This window comes from Elgaria multicarinata, chromosome 3, assembly GCF_023053635.1.
Source record: "Elgaria multicarinata webbii isolate HBS135686 ecotype San Diego chromosome 3, rElgMul1.1.pri, whole genome shotgun sequence".
NCBI classification, from domain to species: Eukaryota; Metazoa; Chordata; class Lepidosauria; order Squamata; family Anguidae; genus Elgaria; species Elgaria multicarinata.
In genome coordinates this window covers 146,593,272-146,616,636 of record NC_086173.1, presented here as the reverse complement: position 1 = coordinate 146,616,636, position 23,365 = coordinate 146,593,272, and the positions used below count along the sequence as shown (strand labels likewise).

The window sequence follows — 23,365 nt, the reverse complement described above, 5'->3', positions numbered from 1 at the left end:
GCTCGGAGAACAACAAAAGATTTGCTCTTAAAGGGGTACAAAATACGATACTTCTTTTGGCTAAGAAGCGCAATTATAGCAGGATGCATGGGAGTACTTGACAGTCAAAGCAGATTATAAGCTGGAAAACTTCAGAGTCCTTTGCATGCAAGTCGCAGTGATTGAACAGTATAATGCTGGTGTGATGAAACTTATATTCTCTCCCTTCTCTAGCCTTCTTCTTCATCTCCCTTTCTAGCCTCCAGCCTTGCTCTTCTCTCTCTTTCTGTCTCTGTGATTTGGGGCTGCCAACTATGGGCTGTGCTAACTGGAACTGATAGGAGTTCAAGTCCAAAACACAGAGGGCACTAGACTGAGAAAGGGTGATTTTGGGGATTTCATTAAAAACAAACACCCACACAACTTAGAATCATAGAATCATAGAATAGCAGAGTTGGAAGGGGCCTACAAGGCCATCGAGTCCAGCCCCCTGCTCAATGCAGGAGTCCACCCTACAGCATACTTGACAGATGGTTGTCCAGCTGCCTCTTGAAGGCCTCTAGTGTGGGAGAGCCCACAACCTCCCTAGGTAACTGATTCCATTGTCGTACTGCTCTAACGGTCAGGAAGTTTTTCCTGATGTCCAGCCGGAATCTGGCTTCCTTTAACTTGAGCCCGTTATTCCGTGTCCTGCACTCTGGGAGGATCGAGAAGAGATCCTGGCCCTCATCATCATCATCATCTAAAGAGAGTTAGGCTGCAAGAAGAGGAGTCCCAGGGAATGACACTCATCAGAATTTAGCTGAGGAAAAGGCATTCTATTCACATAACAAAAGTATGTAGATAAAATGCCTTGGGGTTAATATTGGGGTCCCTATTTCCCAACCTGACCTAGCTAAGCACTTGGGAGATCCCATGATCAGATGTATCAAAGAATATACTGCATTAAGTGTTTATAATTTTATTCCAGCCACCAATGCCACACTGCTGGGGCTCTTAGGCTGAAAATGAGTATCTCTCAGATCATAGTCCATGGGATTCTTGGTGTGGCCCTTAACATTCTAGGAACCACCCATTCCAGGATGCAGAGTGGCAAATAGCTGACCATGGGTTTTCTTGCACCAAAACATTTTAAACCAAGAGGGCCACAGTGCTATTAAGATATGAACAACAACAGCCTTGAAACTAGAGATATTATCAACCTTGAAGGGATTCCTGAAATGAAAGGCATCAGATTTTGATGGGCAGAAATAGGGTCACAAGCAGTACTACTTTGAGACAGGGAGTTCATTATGTTACTGTCACATCTCTCACATGTTATGAGATGCATTGATGTTTTTATAGGGATGTTTTTGTAGCTAGAAATCCGGTTTGGTGACAAGAGTTGATAATCTTACTTAGACATATTTTTTGATTTAGGTAATGTTTTTGTACCTCTATTGTATTAAGAGGAAATGTAAAATGTGAATGTATGGAAGCAAATGAAGACATGTAAGGATATTTAACCGGGATAAAAAGCAGACGAAATGCCATAGATTTCAGTTTTCTCAGAGAGAACTCATTTTCTTTGCTTGATTTAGAAAGATCTGGTAAGATGCCTTAACTACCACGTGTTTTTAGAGAAGCTCTTCGTGGCTGCATTCTCATGTTGGGCAGGGCTGAGGGCAGAAGGGGCAGGGTCAGAAAAAACAAGAATGTCAGCATATTTTAGCTTAAAGCTCTTACTACTAATAATGAAGCCTTGGAAGGCACATTTAAACCTTTAGAATGGGAAAAAACAGCACAAAAGCTGGGAAAGAAACAACCCAACAATATGTGGTAGAGTTAAAGAGTTGGGGCCTGGGGAAGGGACACGGCCTTCTGGGCAATCCCAGAGATCTGGATTTGGTCTTCATGCATGAGATTTGGCATAGGGATGTTGTTGGTTGTCCAATGGAATCTGGGCATCCAAGAGACTCCCCCATGTCTGCCCCCTCCCCGGACCTGGAAATTATATATCCTCTCATCGTGTAAATGGTGGCCGTAAAGGCCCCAGTTACGCAACAGGGGAAATGCGCAATTTCCGGAGCCTCCATTGTGGTGCATGATGGAGGCTCCGGAAATTGTGCATTTCCATGTTGTGTAAATGGTGGCCGTTAAGGCCTCATTTACACAATGGGGGAAAATGTGTAATGGCTGCCAAATGGTCCTCAGGCCTTGCCGAGCCTCAAAAGAAGCTTGCGTGGCCCATGAGCAGTGGTGGACACTGTCCGGCGAATCGGATGTGGTTGAGTTCACCCACCCCTAGTTTTGCACCCATGTTTTACAGCCAGCGATATATAGAAATAGCATCTCAAAGGCATATTTGTCAAAAGCCCATAGATCTGTGGGACTATCCAGTGCTTCGTACAGCCAGAGAGATTGAGAAGTGATTCGGAACTGCTGCAATTCCTCCACTGAGTAATTTCCTCATCTTCTTGGGAGCCAGGCTGCTCTTGCCAATATCCAGGGACTCTTGTATTTCTCCATGCCCTAATGACAGAAGAATTTCATAACAGTGTTCCCTTGATTTTGCTCCACTTGCCAGTTCCATGCAAAAGCTGGGTCTCTTTCTGACCTCTGGCATATAGTTTTACCCATGGCAAGCAAATGAGGTGGCAAGATCAGAACAGAGATAAATTTATTTTACCCTGCCAAGAGGTAGCTCCTCCCATGGTGTGAACATAGGCTTTATGGCCATTGAGCTTCATGACAGAGGGGCAGCTACCGTCTCTCCAGGTGTTACTTGTAAGAGCTTCAGCTCTCAACACTCAAATTGCCACTTGAGAGGGAGCTGCGAACTGATACGGAGCAGTAGCACAATCCCATCCGGGAGAAAAACACACACGGTGAGTCCATAATTCACAGGTGGGTTAGGTAAGTCAGGAGTGCAAGGGAAGTCAGAGCACTTCAGTCAACCAAAATGACTAGATAAGAAGTCACAGTGTCTTGAGCCGCACTGAGTCATATACAGACAAGACAGTTACTTTATACATAGATGCTTATAGAGTATATTTTAAATCATTTGTTCTCCAACAACAACAGCAAATATATTTAAGACAATTGAACGCACCCAGTATTTCTCCTTTACTTTTATAGCTTTGTGCTTGAACATGATATGTGATGTGATCTCTTACTGTAAACTTCATTTTTATCCGTATTTCCTGATGTCATGTTTATTTTATGTTCAATAGAAAATTCCCAATTTGTTCTCTGTGGTATTAGCCTGTGTGAGGCCTTATGGACCTTACTGAGCAAGAATTTCTCTCATCATGTTGTTTTTTCTCCAGGTCAAGCTGGCAGCCAGTAATAGGCCAAAAGCACTTTGGTTCAAAAAGGCTCCTTGGTATACTTAATATCATCACTGCTGTAAAAGAAAACTTTTTTTTTTTTGCCACGTCATTCAGAGAGACTAGAACAACTCCCAACTAGGGCTGCGCAGGGAACCCCAACCTGCTTCGGGGGCTGAATCTGAACTTCTGATTTGGCCCTGATCTGCTTCACCCCAATTCGGGCTCGGTACAAACCACTCCTGAGGCAGATTGCTGTTTTCCAGGTGCTCCTGGGAAAGCTGGTCATGAAGCCTACTGGGAGTCTATTATACTCCTCTGACCTTAGCAGCCATCCATCCTCCATGAGAGCCGCCATTTCAAAGGAAGATGGGGGCTCCGTAGCTAACTATCGCAGCTATAAAGGGCTGAATTGGCCTGTTTTGGTTCGGGATCTGAATCTGGACCCCAAAAGGGTGCACTGCCCTAGTTACAATAGGGAGACATGACAGAGGCGTACAAAATTATGCATGGTGTGGAGAATGTGGACAGCGAGACATTTTTTCCCCTCTTCCATAGTACTAGAATCTGGAGTCTTCCTATGAAGCTGATTGATGGGAGATTCAGGACAGTCAAAAAGAAATACTTCTTCACACAATTTTTGTTGTTCTTTGTAGATTGGAAAGTTCACCTTTTCTGCCCAACTTGCATGAGGAGCACTTGTGTAATGGAAGTGTGTGTTTAAATATGAGTGGGAAAAGAGCCAGAATGGGTATAAAATAGTTGGGGGTCTCTTTGAGCAGTTGAATGGGAATGCCCAAGAGATCTGATAAATTTGGGATCCTCAGCCCCAACTATTTCTAAGATGTAGATATTAGGAAAAATGTATATGACTGATGACAGTGCGATATGGCACCTGGCTGCAATCCTTTACCCAGTTACCCTGGAGTAAGACCTACAGAATTGTATACATATCTACTCCTACTTGAGTAGATATGTATAAAATTGTGCAGCTAGTGGAGGAACTAGAAGCTAGGACTAAGGGGAATGAGGGTAGATGACCAAAGCCACAGCCCAGATTATTTTCTTAGAGTCCAAGGTGAGTAAACTGCGTTGTGCTCTGTGAGTTGTTTATCAGAGCAGGGTCCGGATGTTGGCAGGTTGAAAATGTCAAGTGAAAGGATTAGTTCCCATTCCTTTGAGAAGCTAATACTTACAACAACATCTCTTGTTTATTGTACTTTGGGCTTTCATAGGCAAGGACTATTTCACCACATGCAGAAGGGGGATGGTAAAGTGGAAGATTTATCCTCCTCTTTCGTTTCCTTTTCTTCCTCCTGTTTCTTTAAAGCTTGATGGTATTGCCACTTCTCCAACTTCATAATGCCAAGAATCTCAGTGTAATTTTTTATTCTTCCTTAACTTTTTTGGCTTGCTAATTTAAAGTGTCCAAAAATAATGTCAATACCAATTTTATGTTTCCCAAATACATGTATTTCTCTCCTGTTATCACTAAAATGCGTAAGAACTTAACAACATAAGAAGAGTTCTGCTGGATCAGACTGAAGTCCCCAAGATAATTAAATTGCAAAATCAAAGAGGGCCAGGATCTCTTCTCAATTCACCCAGAGTGCTGGACACATAATAATGGGCTCAAGTTAGAGGAAGCCAGATTCCAGCTGGACATCAGGAAAAATTTCCTGACTGTTAGAGCAGTATGACAATGGAACCTAGGGAGGTTGTGGGCTCTCCCAAGTAGAGGCATTCAAGAGTCAGCTGGACAACCATCTATCAGGCATGCTTTAGGGTGGATTCCTGCACTGAGCGGGGGGTTGGAGTCAATGGCCTTATAGGCCACTTCCAACTCTACTATTCTATGATCCTATTATTCAAAGTTGAAACAAACTAAAAGGTGCTAGCCTTTAGTCCATTTTGTTCCATGGCTAATGTTTGCAGGGTAATAGTATGCTTGTTTGTTGTACTATATTTTTCTGTACTTGACCACTACTTCATTCATTTAGTGGTTGCAGTAGGCTGAATCTGTGGGTGTGGATATGAGAAAGGTGATGGGGAAGAGTGTTAAATGTTAGGAAAGGTGAGACTATGGTCATCCAGTGAAGGTTTTGCAGTCAGAAAAGATATTTGAGGGAAGGGGAGACTGTATCACAGAGCATAGCAAAGGTACAGCAAAAGCTACAAAAGTAAGAATGAGTGAAGTTAATTCCAGATACATTGAATGTCTCGCTTGATCTTTATTCCAGTGATTTTAACATTAAGATGTTATGTAGAACAGGTTCGTCTTAATTGTGTGCTGTGACCAAGGCCATGTTTGGGTGCTGGTCATGTTGGTGAGCATGCCCCTTTGGGGGCTGGACATGTTGGTGGGCCTGCCCCCTTGGGGGTGGCCATGTTATCCTCGTTTTCAGTTTCCAAAATATGGTCATCCTATGTGTGTTTTAACAGGTGCCCAATATTGCCTAACCCTGGTGCCGGCCCTAACCAGTGGTATCTATGGTTCTTTCCATTGGCCATCTAAGAAGCATTAATGAAGGATGGATAATGCTGATAATCCATAAGCTACCAGCTCCCTCTGTATTTGTGGCATTACTTGATTTCCACTGTAGCCTCATAATATCAAGTATGAGCTAGCATACATTATATACTATGAAAATGCACTGAATCAACATTTTCAAGGCCTGACAATCATCACCCCACTTGCTATTCATTAATGAAAAACAATGATGCCATGGCAACCAGCTTTTCTTTCTATCTGAAGAAAGAGGTATGCTGGAGGTGTATGTATGTGTGGGGTAGGGTGGGGGCAGGGGTAGGGTGTTTTGCTTTTCTAGGTTACAACCGTAACTTTCCCATCCACGTGTCCCATAAAAGTGAAATACAGGCGGCAAAGTTTTTGTTTTCCATCTGAGTGCTATAAAATGGAACTGGAGAGCGTGCAGGGCTGCAAGCTGCTTCCCTCACAAGTTATGACAAACAGAAGCCTCTGAGGAAGCACTGGAGTTTGTCAAAAAGAAAATACTGCCCTGAGTAATATTTTTTGTTTTAGTAATTGTTACGAGATGGGGTATGTAGACAATGAAAATGTTGGACATGTTGGTGAGCACGCCCACTTGGGGGCTGGGCATGTTGGTGGGCATGCCCCCTTGGGTGCGGCCATGTTGTCCTCCTTTTTGGTTTCCAAAATATGGTTACCCTAGTACTCTGTAGGAAAATAAAATGAGGGTTACTTTCATCTTTCTACTTATCGGGGTCTGATATGGGTTATGGTTGGGTATCATATCTATATTTCTGCTCATCTTTCTGATTCTGGGGAGGACCTAACATAGAGGGGGTTGGAACGGGGCAAGTAGGGAACATTTGTATCAGAGTTAGATGCTTGGGGATAATAGGAATAGGTATATATATATATATATATATATATATATATATATATATGGGAGGGGTAAGTTCATAGTAATTAAGTAGGTCTCATAATTGTAACCAGAGTATTAGGTAGTTTCCAGAACTAGTAACAAGGATAGAACTGGAGGTGGTATGGAGAAATATAGCATTGGGAGGGGGTTCGAAATGAGCATGGAGGACTGGTTTCAACTGGGAAAAGGGGAAGTACAGAAGAGTTGTCTAACCACAAGGACAGAGACCCCAGTTTCCTTTAGAATAAACAAGTTAACCACAAGAACAGGGAAGCTGGTCCCGGGTTGCCCTGACAACTTACCGTGAGAGGAAGGTAGGATTTCCAGAAAGAGGGAGTCCTAAAATATCTGTGGACCAATGAATTCAGAAAGTTGGAAGATATCCGGGGAAGGCTTTGGTGATGTCAATTTAAGTATTTAAGAGTAGACACACAGGAAAAGGGGGGCTCTTCTTTCTTCTCTCGGACAATTAAAAGACCTTAAACTAACATTCGCAGTAGCTTGGGCCTCTAAGGCCTAAAGCCACGTTCTTTCTCAGAGAGGGAAAGAGAGTCCTTTACCGGTGTCGTATTTGGGGAGGAACGGGTATGTGAGTATGATTTAGTTTTGCTTTGCTGTGTGGAGGTTCCAGAGTGCTTGTCTAATTTTCATATTATATTAATAAATGCTTTAAAGTACATTTTGGTTTTTCCTTAATTCTTTTGGTTGAGTGGAATCAATTGTTCTGGTTCTGGGTACTACAAGCCATCACCTGCTAGCTAAATAAGGTAGGGTGACCATATTTTGGAAACCAAAAAGGAAGACAACATGTCCGCCCCCAAGGGGATGTGCTTACCAACATGCCCAGCCCCCAAAGGGGTGTGCCCACCAACATGCCCAGCCCCCAAGGGGGCGTGCCCACCAACATGCCCAGCCCCCAAAGGGGCGTGCCCACCAACATGCCCAGCCCCCAAGGGGGCGTGCCCACCCAAACATGACCTTGGTCACATGTCTGATTTCACAGCACACAATAAAGACAAACCTATTCTACATAACATCTTAATGCTAAAATCACTGAAATAAAGAACAAGCGAGATATTCAATGTAGCTGAAATTAACTTCACTCATTCCTACTTTTGTAGCTTTTGTGATAGTCTCCCCTTCCCTCAAAAATCTTTTCTGATGCACCAGTTGCAGGGGAACATGGGTGGGAGGGTGCTGTTGCACCCATGTCCTGCTTTTGGATCTCTGGTCGACAGCTGGCTGGCTAATGTGTGAACAGAGTGCTGGAACAGATGGACTTGATCCAGTATGGCACTTCTTATCTTCATATCTACTGCATCAGAGCTTTCAGGGCAGAGCAATATTGCTGGATCCCTGTCAAACCTTTCCTGAAGTCAATTATTTAATTGTTCACTTACTCTTACAACACCTCAAAAAAGAAAAGAAAAAAGGTCAATTTTCCAACCTCAAGGACCGTATTTTCTCTCACCCGGCTTATGGAAAACACCCACTTGCTAATCTTTAAAGCTGAAATCTTAAATAAAGGACACTTTGGGCAGGTTAACCGCAGATATTCACTTGCCTCTACTCTGACATTTTCACAGAACCATTGCTACAGGATGCTAGAGTGGCCTCAGTCATAAATGACTTTCAAAAGGGACGGTCCTCCGTTCAAAGAGTTTAAAAAGCCACTGAAGTAAAGGGGGGAGGGGTTAAGGGACCAGAAATAATATGAAAAGCATTCCTAACTTTCTCACTATGAATGGGGTGGGGAATTTGGCGTAACAGTTTCTGCTCAACTTCCTTTATACGAGCCAGATGCCCCCCTTCTGTTTTTTTTAGAAAGAAAAGTTTTTACCCTGTTGTAGAAAGCTAAAAAAGAGGGTGTAATTTCCCTGAAGCTATCCCAGCTGCGGTATTTGGAGCAGTCCCATGCCCCGAGAAGGAGCAGAAGGGCTGGAGCATCCTGCTGCCAAGTCACAGGTCGTTACTACACCTGCTTTCCCCCCAGGATCGTCCTGGGATCATCCCTGTGCATCCAAATGACACACAGGGGATCCCGGGAGCAGGCAAGGACGATCCCTTCATTTTCCTGGGATAATCCTTAGGTGTAGAAAGAAAGGGCCACAGAGAAGATTACAGGGAGTACAAGCTCCGTCAGTTGTGAATTCCCTGAAGCTACCCCAGCTGCAGCGTTTGGAGCAGTCCCAGGGCGTGAGACGCCGCTAAAGGGCTTTTTACAGCCGGAGAGGGTGCTTCCAGCTCTTTGCCAATAAGATCCTCTCGGACAGCCAAGAGCACTTGAGACTCCCTTAGGGAACCATGAGGAGAGGAGCGGTGGAACAAAGGACAATGAATGAACCAAGGGCTTCAGCGGAGAGGGAGACTTAAAAAGAACATAAGGTATGAACATAAGAAGAGCCCTGCTGGATCAGACCAAGAGTCCATCTAGTCCAGCACTCTGTTCACACAGTGGCCAACCAGCTGTTGGCCAGGGACCAACAAAGCAGGACCTGGTGCAACGTGACTTAAATTAGCTGCCCTGAAAAGCGTCTGGTGGTTGCCGTCTCCTCTCTTTTTGGCAGAATTGATGGACTTAACAGCTGTATGCCAAGTGACCTCCTCTTTACTGAGGGCTCATCTACACCAAGCAGGATATTCTGCTATGAAAGTGGTATATAAAAGGCAGAAGCCACACTACTTCTTTATAGCGGTGTTGAAGTGCACTGCAGGATCTACACTACTGCTTTATAGTAGGGTGACCATATTTGGGAAACCAAAAAAGAGGACACCTAGTGTGTGTGTGGGGAAGCAGCTTTCTGAGTCCTGCAGAAAGTACGTTATTCCCCTGCCACCTTAAAGAACCCGATTGGAGTGGAGGAGGGGAAAGGATTTCATTCTGCACCACCACCATCCACTCCAATTGGGGCCTTTTCTATAATGTCCACGAATGACCCACTTTCCCCTTTAAGACCCCAATTGGAGCTCGGGGTGGGGGAATGATGTGCCTCAAGAAAGCATGTCATTCCCTCCTGCCATGCTAATGGCAGCCTTAAAGGGGAAGGTGTGTCATTCCAGGACATTATTGAAAATTATAGAAAATCCCCCCTGACACCATGGAAAGAACAAAAACCAGGACAAATCCGGGGAAATCCTGACAGTTGGTCACCCTACTTTATAGTGGTAATGAAGTGCACTGACAACTGTTGGGGCCCAGGACACATCTACACCAAGCAGGATATAGCACTATGAAAGTGGTATGAAAGTGATATATGGTATGTGTCATGGGTCCCAACATTTGACAGTGCACTTCAATACTGCTATAAAGCTGTAATTTGGCTCCTGCCCTTTTTATACCACTTTCATAGTGGAATATCTGCTTGGTGTAGATGAGTCCTATGTCTTGGTGAATTTATCAACATTAGCAGCTAATCCCTAAGGTAACAAATTAATACTGACCAATTTTCTAATGAGTGTCTTACTGTTATTGATGTGCAATGAATCAATTAAGTTACTTTCTGTTCATCAGGTCTTTATCTTGTCCTTTGTTATCCTAAATTATTTAACACTGATATCTGTGCATTAACATATCAACTACTGTGGGAAAGCTTCAACTGCTGTCCAATGTTAGAAAATTGCTGTAAATCTTGGAAGATTTGAATGACTTAACCCCCCTTTTCTTTTCCTCCTTACCCCGCCCCCAATGTACAAGTTTTTCTTTGTGCTATTTGAAGTTTTAGATGACAATAGCAATTGGTTACTCGCAAACAGTTTGCAGTGAAAAATCAAATCTAATAAAAGTTTAAAGTTAACTAACTGCATTTATTGAAACATTCAAACTGTTAGATCTTTGACCTTTACAAAACTTCCTTAAATACAATGCTCTTCATGTAAACTAAACTTGGACCAGGTTACTTCCAGCAGTAGGTGTCTCTTAATCCTTCATGATTTGTTTCCAGCCTGTATGTTACTGGAATATCATTCTACTTTGGCCTGCATCTGTGTTTGTAAAGGTGTACAGAGACCTTTTTGTATTCATATTTCATTTTGCTTCAATTTGCAATTAATTATTTTGTTTAATTATACTTGACATTTGTTTGGTATTAAAAACAAAACTTTATAGTACACTGTTATGGAAGAGAACCTAATTCTTAAAAAGAAAAAAAAAGGCTTTATGATCATAAATAAACTCCCAACTTTGAATTATAGTGAAAACCTTTGTTATTTATGGAATCTGCATGTCACGAGCTTTTTAATGGAGTGTGTTTCATGACAATTGGTCAATGGAAAAGCAGTCAAACAGGGATGACCAACTAACTCCTAACATTGAAATATAGAGACAGATAAGGAGATATAGTTGTTGTTGTTGTTGTTGTTGTTGTTGTTGTTATTATTATTATTATTATTATTATTATTATTATTATTATCTGAGTAGAACTAATAGGGGTTGTAGGGAGAATTAACTGTCAATGAAAATTTAAGATTTTTTCTCTCTCTGTAGAAATCTGTGAGATGTTATTCAATTATTATTAGTCCTTTTTCTATTATTCTTTATTCTTTTTGGGAGTTTTTCTTAATGTTTCATTATTTTTAGTGTAAATGTATCCTATAAGAGTGTCATTATAGTAATGATTAGTATGAACAGCTTTGAGACTTTTCCTGAAGGGAGTAAGTAATTAAGAAATTGTAGAATAATTATAAGAAATGTGAGTGTGACTACAAGAAGTTTCAAGAAAAAAACACCCTTAGAGGCATATAGTATAGAAATGGATGAATTTAAACAAATATTGGAAGCACAGTTTACTAAATTTGAGGAAATTATAGGCAAGCTGGATGAGACGAAAAGAAAAGAAATATAAGATAGGTTAACAAACCTTGAAAAAAATTATCACAGACATTTTAAAAGTTTAAAGAAACACTTAAACACTAATCTGGTAAATGCCAGACCTTGTCCCAGTCTGTCAGAGGGCGGGGTATCTGTAGTAGGGTGACCATATGAAAAGGAGGACAGGGCTCCTGTATCTTTAACAGTTGTATTGAAAAGGCAATTTCAGCAGGTGTCATTTGTATATATGGGGAACGTGGTGAAATTTCCTCTTCAGCACAACAGTTAAAACTGCAGGTGCCCTGCCCTCTTTTAAATCTGGTGACATTATAGCTGCAGTATAGCTCCTGCAGCTTTAACTGTTGTGATGAAGAGGAAATTTCACCAGGTGTGACATGCATACAGATGTCACCTGCTGAAATTCCCTTTTCTGTACACTGTTAAAGATACAGGAGCCCTGTCCTCCTTTTCATATGGTCACCCTATCTGTAGTCAATTATGAGTCAGAAGGAGATACTGTGAAGCCAGGCCCAGCCGTGGGAAGTCAGGCGCCTGAGAATTAAGTTCTACCAAGGCAGGATCTACACTATTCATTACACCGTTGTTTAAGTGCATTGTTGCGTCCTCCCTTGCTACGTTACAAAATGCAACTTGAGCCCAGTCAATCGAAATACCTTTTCTTCTATCGTTTTACCCCGGCACACTCTTCTTTAGAACGTTCTTCATTATGCTCATACCAGCTCTGAAGTAAACCTCCTTCTTCTGGTGACTCTGAGCTAGACCTGCCGGGATAAGCCGGCAGGGAGGCAGGGCGACGCGTAGGGACGAGGGAAGCCCTGCAGCGTCTTAAAGGGGCCACGTGCGCCCCGAAAGATAAGCAGTTTTTTTAAAAAATTAAGCCTCTGTCCCCTTTTTCACCGCCCTCCCTCCCCCTCCCCCTCCCCCTCATCGCGTTGTGCCAGCTCTCCCTCCCCTTGTCTAGAAAAGCCCTCACTTGTCCTAATCAAGAAGCAAAGACCATGGTCACGAGACATGACTTTGAAAGACGGCATTGAAAACAACGAAAGGTTGGGGCACATTGTTAGTTTTAAAACGATTTTAACAGAAAGTGGAACGGTTTTAAAAGTCAGAAGAAATGTAACAACAACAGCATCACGTGACTGCTGACGTCATCTCTGCCAACTTGTTACGTTTCATCTAGACAAGTGTAGACGGGCCCCTAGTCACTCACCTGATTACAAGCCAGGAGAGGGTGAGACTCAGGAGAGGGTGAGACCTCTCTTCTACAGCTGGGGGCCTGACCTTGATGGAGGCCACTGCTTCTCAAACAGGGATGCCTCAAACAGGACAGGGATTCTGGGGTGTGTCCTAAAATGCATTTTCAGTGAAAGAGAGTGGAACCGAGGTATCTAGTGAGGCCTAGCACATTTTTCTGAGCTAGAATTGAATGTCCAATAGTGATCATTAGTGCCTACTCCCCTGTATTTAAATAAGAGCAACAGACAGTAGAATTTACTGGAAGAAATGCCTTTCTAACCTGAAAAGCTTCCTTGTCTTGCTTCTTTGATGGGACGGTAAACTCATTTGGACTTGAGTCAGAATGAATCAGACTTGTGCATGCGTCACATGATAGTTTGATAGATGCACAAATAATGGAAGGTAAATGAGAAGAACTGGATAATATACAAATTAGAAGAGGACTCCACTATTACAAATTCTTATAGGCCAATCTCCCTTTTGAATTAAGGTTACAAAAATTGGCATCAAGATTAAAGAAGGATGTCGTGAGTGTCCACGGTGTGCGTGTGAACTCCTCTGGCCTCACTCGTGGACAGTGTGAGCTGTGGGATGCTTGCAGACCCGCTCGTTGAATACTCCATGGCTTGGCGAGAGCCCAGTAAAGCTTCCTGTCCCTAACCAAGCTGCCATTCTGTGCAGCAATGGCATTTTGAGTGGCTGAGACATTTCCAGGAAGAGAGTGCCTGTAAGGGGGCATTTACGCAACATTACAGCCATGAATGGAAGATTCATGCCTGTAATCTTGTATAAACAGCTCCTTACAGTCTCCATTTATGCAACGCCCGCTTCCCAGAAATGCCTGCGCCACCACTGTTGTGCAAAATGGCAGTTCAGTAGGAGAACAGATGGCCCCACAGCTTCGTTGGGTACTTGGCAAGCCATTGACAAGCTCAGGCGGCACTGTGAGCAGAGGCAGGCGAGGCTGGTGGCTCAGCGTGCCCCCGGTGAAGCCAAATGGGTGAGTCCATCCATCCCTAAGAGTAAATAAAGTAATTGGCCAAAATGTACATATTGATCAAACTGCATTTATTTACAATAGAAAAATAGCAGACAACACTAGCTGAGATCTCACACTTTTTTTTTTTTTTTAGTAACGAACTGAAACATAAAGCCATCATGGTCTTTCTTCATGCATATAAAACCTTTGAAAAATGACAAATTCTATTAACCACTCTCCAAAATTGAATATGGACGGAGCTTTTCTTGACTGGATAAGAGTACACTATAAAGAAACAGAAGCAAGAATAATGATTAATGGTGAACTGTCAAAAATGTTTAGTCTTCAAAGAACAGGCATGTTGCGGATGCCTGACTGAGTCCGGGAGCCCAATTGGGTACCCATGGTGTGTGCACCTGATTGGGATCCGATTGGACCCATGGGTCGAGTGACCTGTCCAGGGTCTCCATTTGTGCATGACAATGGGGGCTCCAAAAATTATGTAATTCCGCTCCGCTGTGTAAATAGCAGCTGTAAAGACCCCATTTATGCAAGAGTAAAGATGCGAAGACTCCATTCCTGGGGGTGGACGGCTGCTGGGTGCTCATTGGATGCTTGCTGAGCCACAAAAGGAGCTTGTGCTGTGTGTGGGTGGGGTGAACAGTGGTAGTGGTGGGCCAAGTGTCCCACAAGTTGGACTCACGTGAGTTTGCCCATCCCTATCAATGAAGGAACCCAAGAAGGCCGATCATTATCTGCACTTTTATTTGCCATAAGCATAGAGCCTGTACCAGAGAAGATTAGGAAAAGTCAGAATATTAAAGGAACAAGAGTCGGAGATCAGGACTTAAAGTTCAGTTTATATGCTGATGATGTGATGTTATCACTACAAGGCTCTGAGGAATCTCTGGCTCACATATTACAAATAATAGATCAATACAGCCAAATCTGTGGATATAAATTAAAATAAAGACAAAAATTATGGGAATACATGTTCAAGAACAAGACAGAGAAGAAATAGTCCAACAATATAATTTAAAATGGTCAAGTAAACCTATTAGTTATATGAGTGTTTTGTTTTTTAAATCAATTGATTTGAAGGAATTGAGGGATATGAATTCAATAAAGAAATAAAAAAACACCTAATTCTTTCTGATTCTTTCAGCTGTAGCTGCTATGCCTCATCTCCTCCTGCCATTCTTTGGCCTTTTTTTCTTCCTTTCACTGACGTCCACCTCTGCCTCTGAAAATGACACCATGGTGGTCACCAGCAGTGGTCCTATTAAAGGCAAGCGGGTCTTAACTGGCGCTGGTTCTGTGACAGCCTATCTGGGCATCCCCTACGCTGAGCCACCTCTGGGAAAACTGCGTTTCCAGAAGCCCCGCCTACATCGGCCATGGAATTCAGTCTTGGAGGTCACCAAATTTGGCAACTCTTGTCCCCAGACAAATATTTCTGGCTTCCCCAATGCAGAAATATGGGCTGCCAACACACCACTTTCGGAGGACTGCCTCTTTCTCAACATCTGGGTGCCCCATCCACCCCCCTTGGGGTCAATGCCTATCCTTGTATGGTTCCAAGGAATGGGTTTTATAACTGGCACAGCCTCACTTGATATCTATAATGGAGCGTTATTAGCTGCAACTGAGAATGTCATTGTGGCCTCCATCAATTACCGCTTGGGGGCACTGGGTTTTCTATACATGCCACCAGATGCCCCAGGAAATGTTGGCTTGTGGGACCAATGGCTGGCTCTCAAGTGGTTGAAAGCGAATGCTGATGTCTTTGGTAGTCAAGCGAATCAATTGACTCTCGTTGGCCACAGTGCTGGAGCAGCCATGGTGGGTTTCCATCTGCTCTCACCAGTAAGCAACCCTCTTTTTGCCCGTGCTGTGCTTCAGAGTGGGGTCCCCAATGCCATCTGGCCTTGGAAGAGCCCCCAAGAGGCCAAACTAGATGCAGTGATGCTCAGCGGCCTTGTGGGGTGTGCTAATGATAGCCAGAGTGCCGTGATCAGCTGCCTACAGGATATAGAGATTGGGGGCCAGGCATTTTCTCACTTCAATACAATCAACTCATTGACAATTGATGGAGAGTTCCTCCCAGATGAGCCCCAGAAGCTCTTGGAGACCATACCCTTTCGGGGCAAACCAATTCTCACTGGAATCACAGCTGATGAAGGGTCACCCTATGTGTTACTTATGTATCCTGAGACCAAAGAAAATGGTGGGATATTAACCTGGGAGCAGCTCCTTAAGGGAGTGATGGGAACCATGAAAAAAGGAACTAAAAAACACGTTGCCAAGGCCGTAGCGCTGAAGTTTAGTGAAGGTTACCAGGGCCCAGAACGGTACCGTTTGGCCTTCGCTCAGTATTTCCGAGATTATTTCTTTTTGTGCGCAATGGATGAATTTGCTGCAAAGATGAGAGAAACCAAAATCCAGACGTTTTATTACAGACCTGATATATTTAGTGTCGTGTATGAAGATATGGAGACCCCTGTGTACGTTTATTCCTTCGATCATCGCACTTCAGGCTCTGAATGGCCTGCATGGGTACAGACACCCTATGGAGTTGAGATTCCTTACTTATTTGGAAGCTTAGCATCAGTGTTGCCAAGAAACGAATCAGCCAAACCATCTGAGGTTGCATTGAGCCGCCAGGTGATGCGATATTGGGCCGAGTTTGCCAGAAGTGGGTAAGGCATTAACCATTCTGTGCCATATAATTGTGTGCATCCGTGTGGTAAATGTGCCAGTCTGTGAGCAACCTGTGCTCATCCCTTTGGTAGATGGCACCTTTGCATCATGAACGTGGTTCACCTTGAATGTTGTGGGTGGTCGACATCCCAGCCTCTTGGCTTTGCCAAAGGTATCAGTTTTCTAGGTGTTGTGGATTTTTACCTGATAGCAGCTGTGAATAAATGTAAATCAGACCATAGTAATTCTGGGCCAAGGTCAACATTTTGTGATTCAGCCATTTTGACTAAGGACAATTTGATGTCCATGTAGGGATGGTATCAGCAACTGGAGTCCTCGAGCTACTGCCCATTGCTGATGCCTGCCAGGTAGCCCCTTTAGTTTGTTTGCAGCCCAGTGCTCAGGGGCATGTTGGAAAATTAAAATGGCTATCTGGTCAGGTGCTCTGCCAGATTTGGAGGCCTACTGACGGATTGGAGGTGAATTAGAGGGAATTTCCTCAGGGGCTCCTCAAATCTGTGCCTGCAACCATGACATGATTAGGGTTCATGGATATATTATTCTGATTTCTGAAACCATAAAAAATATTATTAAACTCATCTACAAATACATTACGATATATACAGATCTAAATATTCTCATGATAACTTGATAATTTATTTATTTTATTTGTTGCATTTATATACCGCCCCATAGCCGGAGCTCTCTGGGTGGTTTACAAAACCAGAAAATCATTTCAGGTTTGAAAATGGTCCAATGCAGGGGTGGACAACTTCTGGCCCTGCAAGTGTTTCGGCCTACAACTCCCATCAGTCTTAGCCAGCATAACCAATGATGAGGAATGATGGGGGGATGGGGCATAAGTTGCTCTAGAAATTGTTCTAATAGAAATTTGCTGCTGACTGGTGCCCCTTTTTCTACTTCATGTGCTGGGGAGGGGGGAACATCCTGAATGAATCTATGGCCTTAGCTAGACCTAAGGTTTATCCTGGGATCATCCTGGGGTCATCCCTGTTCACGTAAATGACACACAGGATATCCCGGGAGCAGGCAGGGATGACCCCGGGTCGATCCCGGGATAAACTTTAGATCTAGCTAAGGCCTATGTTGGTAACATAACTTCATTGAACCCATAGGAAACCCACTCCATCCACGAATAAGGTACAATGGCCAGTGTACGACGCCACAGAGAAGAAAGTCTTCTGCATCAGCACAGATGCTCCCCAGGTCAAACACCCATCACCTGCCCCACACTGTGACTTCCTGGATGGACTTCGTGTGACTGCAATACGGACAAGTGAGTTCAGGACTTCTGAAGACAATCTTCAAAGGCCTTTCTCTGGGTTGGGAAACTACACCTCCTAGTGCAGGGGTGCAGAACCTCAGGTCCAGGGCTCAAATCTGGCCCTCCAAGGTGCTCAATGGAGCCCTCTGGGTTTTTTCAGAAGCCCCCACCCCTTCCTTTGGCCCCGCTCCCTTTTCCCCAAACACCAATAGTTTGATGGTTTTCCAGCCTTTGTGCAGTTCCCACCCCCCATTCTAAAGATATAATGCCTCTCCTAATGGTTAATTACTAATAGTAAGAACTTTAAGTTGCAACATGCTGGTATTTTGGCCCCATCCACCACTGGAATGTAGCCCTCAAGAGTGTCTTTAAATGGAATTTGGGCCTTGGAATCTGCACCTCTAGGGCCTGGCGGTAAAAGTATAAGTATGCTAGGTCAAAACACCAGTGAGAAGGGATATCATGGAAATGTGGCATCTCTTCTGTGAATGCAGGCAGGATCTACACATGTGCTTTAATACTAGGGCTGTGCAAGGACCCCCCGATTCACCTTGGAGGCCGGTTCGGAGCCCCTGAAGCAGCCCCGATTCGCCTCGGGGTGCTTCAGGGGTTGCCTGCCTTGCCTCGGTGCCAAAGCCGAAGTGAGATTTGGGCCCTCCACAGTGATTGGCCTTTTCTAGGTGCCAGCTGTGCAGCTGGCAACCAGAAAAGTCTCTCTTTCCCTGCTCTCTACTAAACTAAACAGTTTAGTACCTATATGGCCACAAGCTATGGTGGCCATAGAGAAACTAATCACTCAGAGCCCCTGCGATATCGTAAAATCGTGCGCAGCCTAGTTCCTCTCACATGTGTTGGCGGCGGCGGCGGCAGCTGGCAGTAGCGAGGAGGACGAGGAAGTGGCAGTGATGGCAGCAGGTAAGACCCACCCAGTGCCACTCTGAAGTGCCCCGAGGTGCCCTGAAGCTTCAGAGCTGATCGGCTTCAGCTTCGGGCCCCTCGGGCTGAGCCAGAACCACCTTGGAACTGAGGCGAGGTGGGCCAAATCAGCCTGCCTCAGCTCAGATTCAGGGCCTCAGCCCGAGGCGTTGCACAGCCCCATTTAATACAGTTTATAACAGTAGTGACAACTGTTGGGGCCCAGGACACACTCCATACACAGTTTTCAAACCATTTTCAAAGTGCCTTATCTTGCTTGGTGTAGATCTGGAGTTTTGAGGAAGAAAATAACGTTTTCCAAATGTGCAGAAGAAGGAGACAGTACCTAGCAACCCCAGGAGTTGCTTTCTCTTAATAGGTTCAAAAGTTGGCTTTATGTGCTTGGATAATGCAAGGCTGTTTGCATATTGGTGACAGCATCATCTGTGCTGAATGACCCTGATGCGCTCTCTCTCTGTATTGTATTGATCGTGTAGATTGGGCCCTCATTATGAGGTGTAAACTTGCAACATCTCAAAGATTACATTAAAAAATAATAATTTGTGAGAATACTACTACAGCTCTCATGGTCTTCGGCTCCTCCAATTCCATCTTACTTTGGATTCTGAAAGTGATGTGTTTGTACTCAAGGCTGAACTGCACATTTCGTGGGAGACCCATGACTGATCTCCTAAGTTTTTTAATCTCATTCCAATGCCTCTGCAGGGGCTGCACCTGAGTTCATAGTAGAGAGCATATGTGAAGTTTATCCTTTCTTCCTGTACTGTTTTCCTTATCAATATAGTATATATAAGTTTTCTCCTATGGGTCAAACAACAACTTGGATGGGAGGCAATATTTATCAGGAAAGCAACAGGGTGAGGGAAGGGTTAACACCCCCACTTTGCTGGCACTCCAAAGTGTTTGGTAGTCCTTTGTGGATGCATTTCAATTAAAAACAAAAGCCAGGAGACCAATCAGATCTCCTGTGTGAAGAGTCATTTGGCCCTCTGCTCCTCAATTATTTCCTCTTGCCTTTTTTCTTTTGCAGAGAACTCCGAAGAAGACACGGCTTGACCCATTTTAGAGAAAGACTCGAAAAACGCTGCAAGAACCTACAAAGCCAGAATACAAAATACTTTGCGTTACTTGTGACAATTGATCAGTTGCTTACAGTGTCAATCACAGATGCCTAGAAACAGTTTAGCAAGGTACATACATTGTGGCATCTGTATCCAGGTGCAAATATGTAATGTGGTGATTGTTTATGGGGTGAACCTGAACAAATGTATTTTTTGTGAACCGCCCAGAGAGCTTCGGCTATTGGGCGGTATAAAAATGTAATAAATAAATAAATAAATAAATAAAACCAAGAAAATAAACTGCTGAGATACAAATAGAACGGAAATAGCATCCGGTGTTATTTTTATGATTGGGCCCACTATCCCACCTCTGGCTACAGCCCTGAGTAAAACACCACTATTATGAGAGCTTTCAGGTGGGGATGGGCTTTAAGCTTTGATTTACTGTGGGAGGGGGAGAGAGAAAGAGGCCCTCTGCACATGCTTAGAGGCATTTTCTCCCTTCTAGGCAGCTCAAAGAAGAGTAACACACTAGCCCTGATCCTGCATAGCTGGGTACCTTTATTAGGACCAAGCAACAACATTCCTAATCAATTCCTCATGGTGCAACTGTGGATTTGGGGTTTTTATTTCTCATGCACCAACATGGCTACCTTCGTTTTGGTTATTTGCTTTTTAAATTACCAAAGTTATAAATCCCAAGGGTTCTCTCTAGATCCATATACTGGAACTAGCTTCCGGGTGCATAAGGCAGGTTGCAGTATGTTAAGGAGTAAATCTCCAACCCTACTTAAGCTTACTTCTAAGTAAACATGTTTAGGATTGCACAGTAAATTTGATGTAATCCTGAACATGTTCCCCATCCACAGATCTCGCTTTACCCCCAGTTGTTTCCTGGCCCTACATAGTTTTGTGTACCATCTCAGTTGCACTTTCCTACCCAACAGGCTGGCCAAAAGCCAATTTACTGTGTGAGGCAGAGGAGTAAATTGCATGTCCCCACCTCAGTGTTGCTCTTTGGTCTCATTCAGAGACTCGAATGGTTTAATACATCATGGACAAAACTAGTGTAACTCTTGTTGAGTTATGGCTTTATAAGCTGTTCAGTTATTGCACAGACTGGGCTTCTGGCACATAACCTTTTGTGTTAAGCCTCTGTCTGGGCCTTCCAGAGACTAGCAGAGATTACAGCGGTTCTCAGCCAAGTCAGCAAAGACGTGAATTAAGACAGAGATTTATGTAGGTTCAAATAAACCTTTTTACTGGCAAATAAATATATACTTTAGTTATGGCAGTACAGATACAAATACTTACAAACGGTCAGTCAATACAGCTCACATGAGGGACATGGAAGTTATGGAAGTTATACTTGCACATGAAAATACATTTACTTTTATAGACAACCTGTACAATGATGCAACTCCTTGCAACCCTTAATTGAAGACAATCAGTTAGACAATTATTCAATTATGACACTCAATGTCCAGGTGTAGCGTTGACCTTTAAGTTTCTGCTGAGTCCTCTGTTCGTCCAGATCCTCAGCAATTAACAAATCAATGGAAAACATAACCAGGATCCATTCCAGGATCCAGCAACTCTTTGCAATATGTAGCCCTCAGGGGAAAATATCTCAGATTTGATCCCTTTTTGACCCTGAAGGGCTACAGGAGGAAGTGAGGTTTTCAGGAGAAAAAGGGAGATTGAGATGGTGAAGAAAGGTCCTGAGGAAATGGGAAAAGGAGACAGAAAAAGCAGGCCCTGAGGAGGCTGAGAAAAGGCCAGGACAAAACAGCAGCAATCACCATGGTTCCCAATCTTTTTGGTCAGCGGGCACATTTAGGATTTTGAGAGAGTGTCATGAGTTGTCTCACAAAATGGCTGCCAATGGGGGTAAGTTGTCCATTTGGTTGCCATGGTTGCTCACAAAACATTTGGTTCCCAGAAGGCCAACTGGTGAGGCTAAAAGAAAAGGAACTTGCCCAAGAACTTAAGTCCAAGGAAGAGGTGGGGTTCAAGCTCCAAAACACAAAACTGCTCTTTTGAACCCAAGTAAAGATGGCTCTGGAAGGCGGCACTTTAAGCTCTCAGTTTTTTACAAAACAAACACACACATGCTTTTTAATTAAAAAAAAAATCTTATGAAATACGATAAAAATGAGGGAGTCTGGCGGACACCAAAGGAGGCACCAAAAGAAACCACGTTGTAGAGCCCAGGACTAGGGTGGCCAGAAGTGCTATTTTACTGAAGATAGTCCTCTATTTCAGGGTTTATCAGAGGACTGTCATCTGTTTAATGTCCCTTCCACTAGAGGGGCAGTCCAATCTCAGGACAATATTAACACTTCAAAGGGAACACAGTGTTCCCTTTGCACTGTGTTCCCTTTGAAGTGCTAATATTGTCCTGAGATGCACTTTCACTATCTCCTTTATTTCTGAAGGATTTTGTGGTTTAGGTTTAACTTTAAAAATTTCCTAAAAATCAGGGGATGATCCAATTTGCTTCAAAATTGGCACGACTAAGGATCTATTTAGAAGTTATCATGCTGCCCAGTTACATGGGTGTATCTCGAAAAATGACGGAGATGAATGCAGTTTTGTAAATGGGGGGAATGCTGAAATCTTTAAAAATTCGTTAAAATTCAGGGGATGATCTGATTTCCTTCAAAGTAGCCATGCCTAAGGTCCTATGTGGAAGCTATCATGGTGCCAAGTTACATGTGTGTAGCTTAAAAAAATAATGGAGATAACTGCATTTCTGTAAATGGGGGAAATCTTTTTAAAAATCCCCCCAAATCAGGGGATAATCCCATTTCCTTCAAAGTGGCCATGACTAAGGATCTATTTAGAAGCTATCATGGTGCCCATTTTCATGTTTCTAACTTGAAAACTAAAAAAGTTATAGGTGTTTTACATTTGCAATGCAAGTTGGGGGGGGGGAACGGAGCTCCGGATCCAGATCCGGATCCACAGTGGAGTGGAGTGGAGCAGAGGTGGATTGACCCAAAGTGGAGTGGACCCAATCTGAAAGGAGCAGATCGGGGTCTGGAGCGGATCAGAGGGTCCGTGCACAGCCCTAGTGGTTAACTCAGCCCCTGCCAGAAGTCTGATCCCATTCCCGCAAGTCCCACATCCAGAGTCCTGCCCCGGAAGGAGGGATCACTGGATGGGTGTCATGTGACTCCTCTAAAAACTCATCATGCCCCCATGGACCAATAGGATGAGGCGTAAACCCCTGCTGTATATGTGGGGGGACTGGGAGTGACCCTGTAGAGGTCATTTCCAACCCCATGCCAAGAAGTTCTACCCTGGAGGGAGTGATCACCTGATGAGATCATGTGACCTGTTTATCAACCCATCATGCCACCTCTTCCAATTCGGCTACAATAGCATGAGGAGTTCGTAGAATGGTCACATGATCCCATCAAGCAAACCCTCCATTCAGGGCAGGACTTTTGTAACTGGGACATCTTGGGATGGGGTGGGAAATGATCCAGGGCCTGCAACCTTCCCTCTTGGGTAAATCGCTGGTGTGATGGAGCTCAAGGACTCCTGAGTGTACCCAGGAGTCCTTGGGATTTCCTCCTGCCTCTCTACCCACCTACCTCCCCACTGTTTTCCATGCTCATTTCAGCAGCCCTAACGA

General features: G+C 43.8%; 1 protein-coding gene across 2 annotated transcripts in view; it reads left to right on the top strand.

Moving 5' to 3' along the window:
- Positions 1-19,963, top strand: part of LOC134395924 (cholinesterase-like) — a 31,659-nt gene extending 11,696 nt beyond the window's left edge. The window contains exons 1-4 of one of the 2 annotated variants that reach the window (XM_063122187.1): positions 1,761-9,082; positions 14,906-16,439; positions 17,577-17,737; positions 19,692-19,963. In XM_063122187.1, the coding sequence (XP_062978257.1) occupies positions 14,917-16,439; positions 17,577-17,737; positions 19,692-19,717 (1,710 nt within the window). In that variant the 5' untranslated portion in view covers positions 1,761-9,082; positions 14,906-14,916 and the 3' untranslated portion in view covers positions 19,718-19,963. Of the gene's footprint in view, positions 1-1,760; positions 9,083-14,905; positions 16,440-17,576; positions 17,738-19,691 lie in introns of those variants that run through there. The other variant, XM_063122188.1, reaches the window with a different exon arrangement.
- Positions 19,964-23,365: the final 3,402 nt, after the last annotated feature.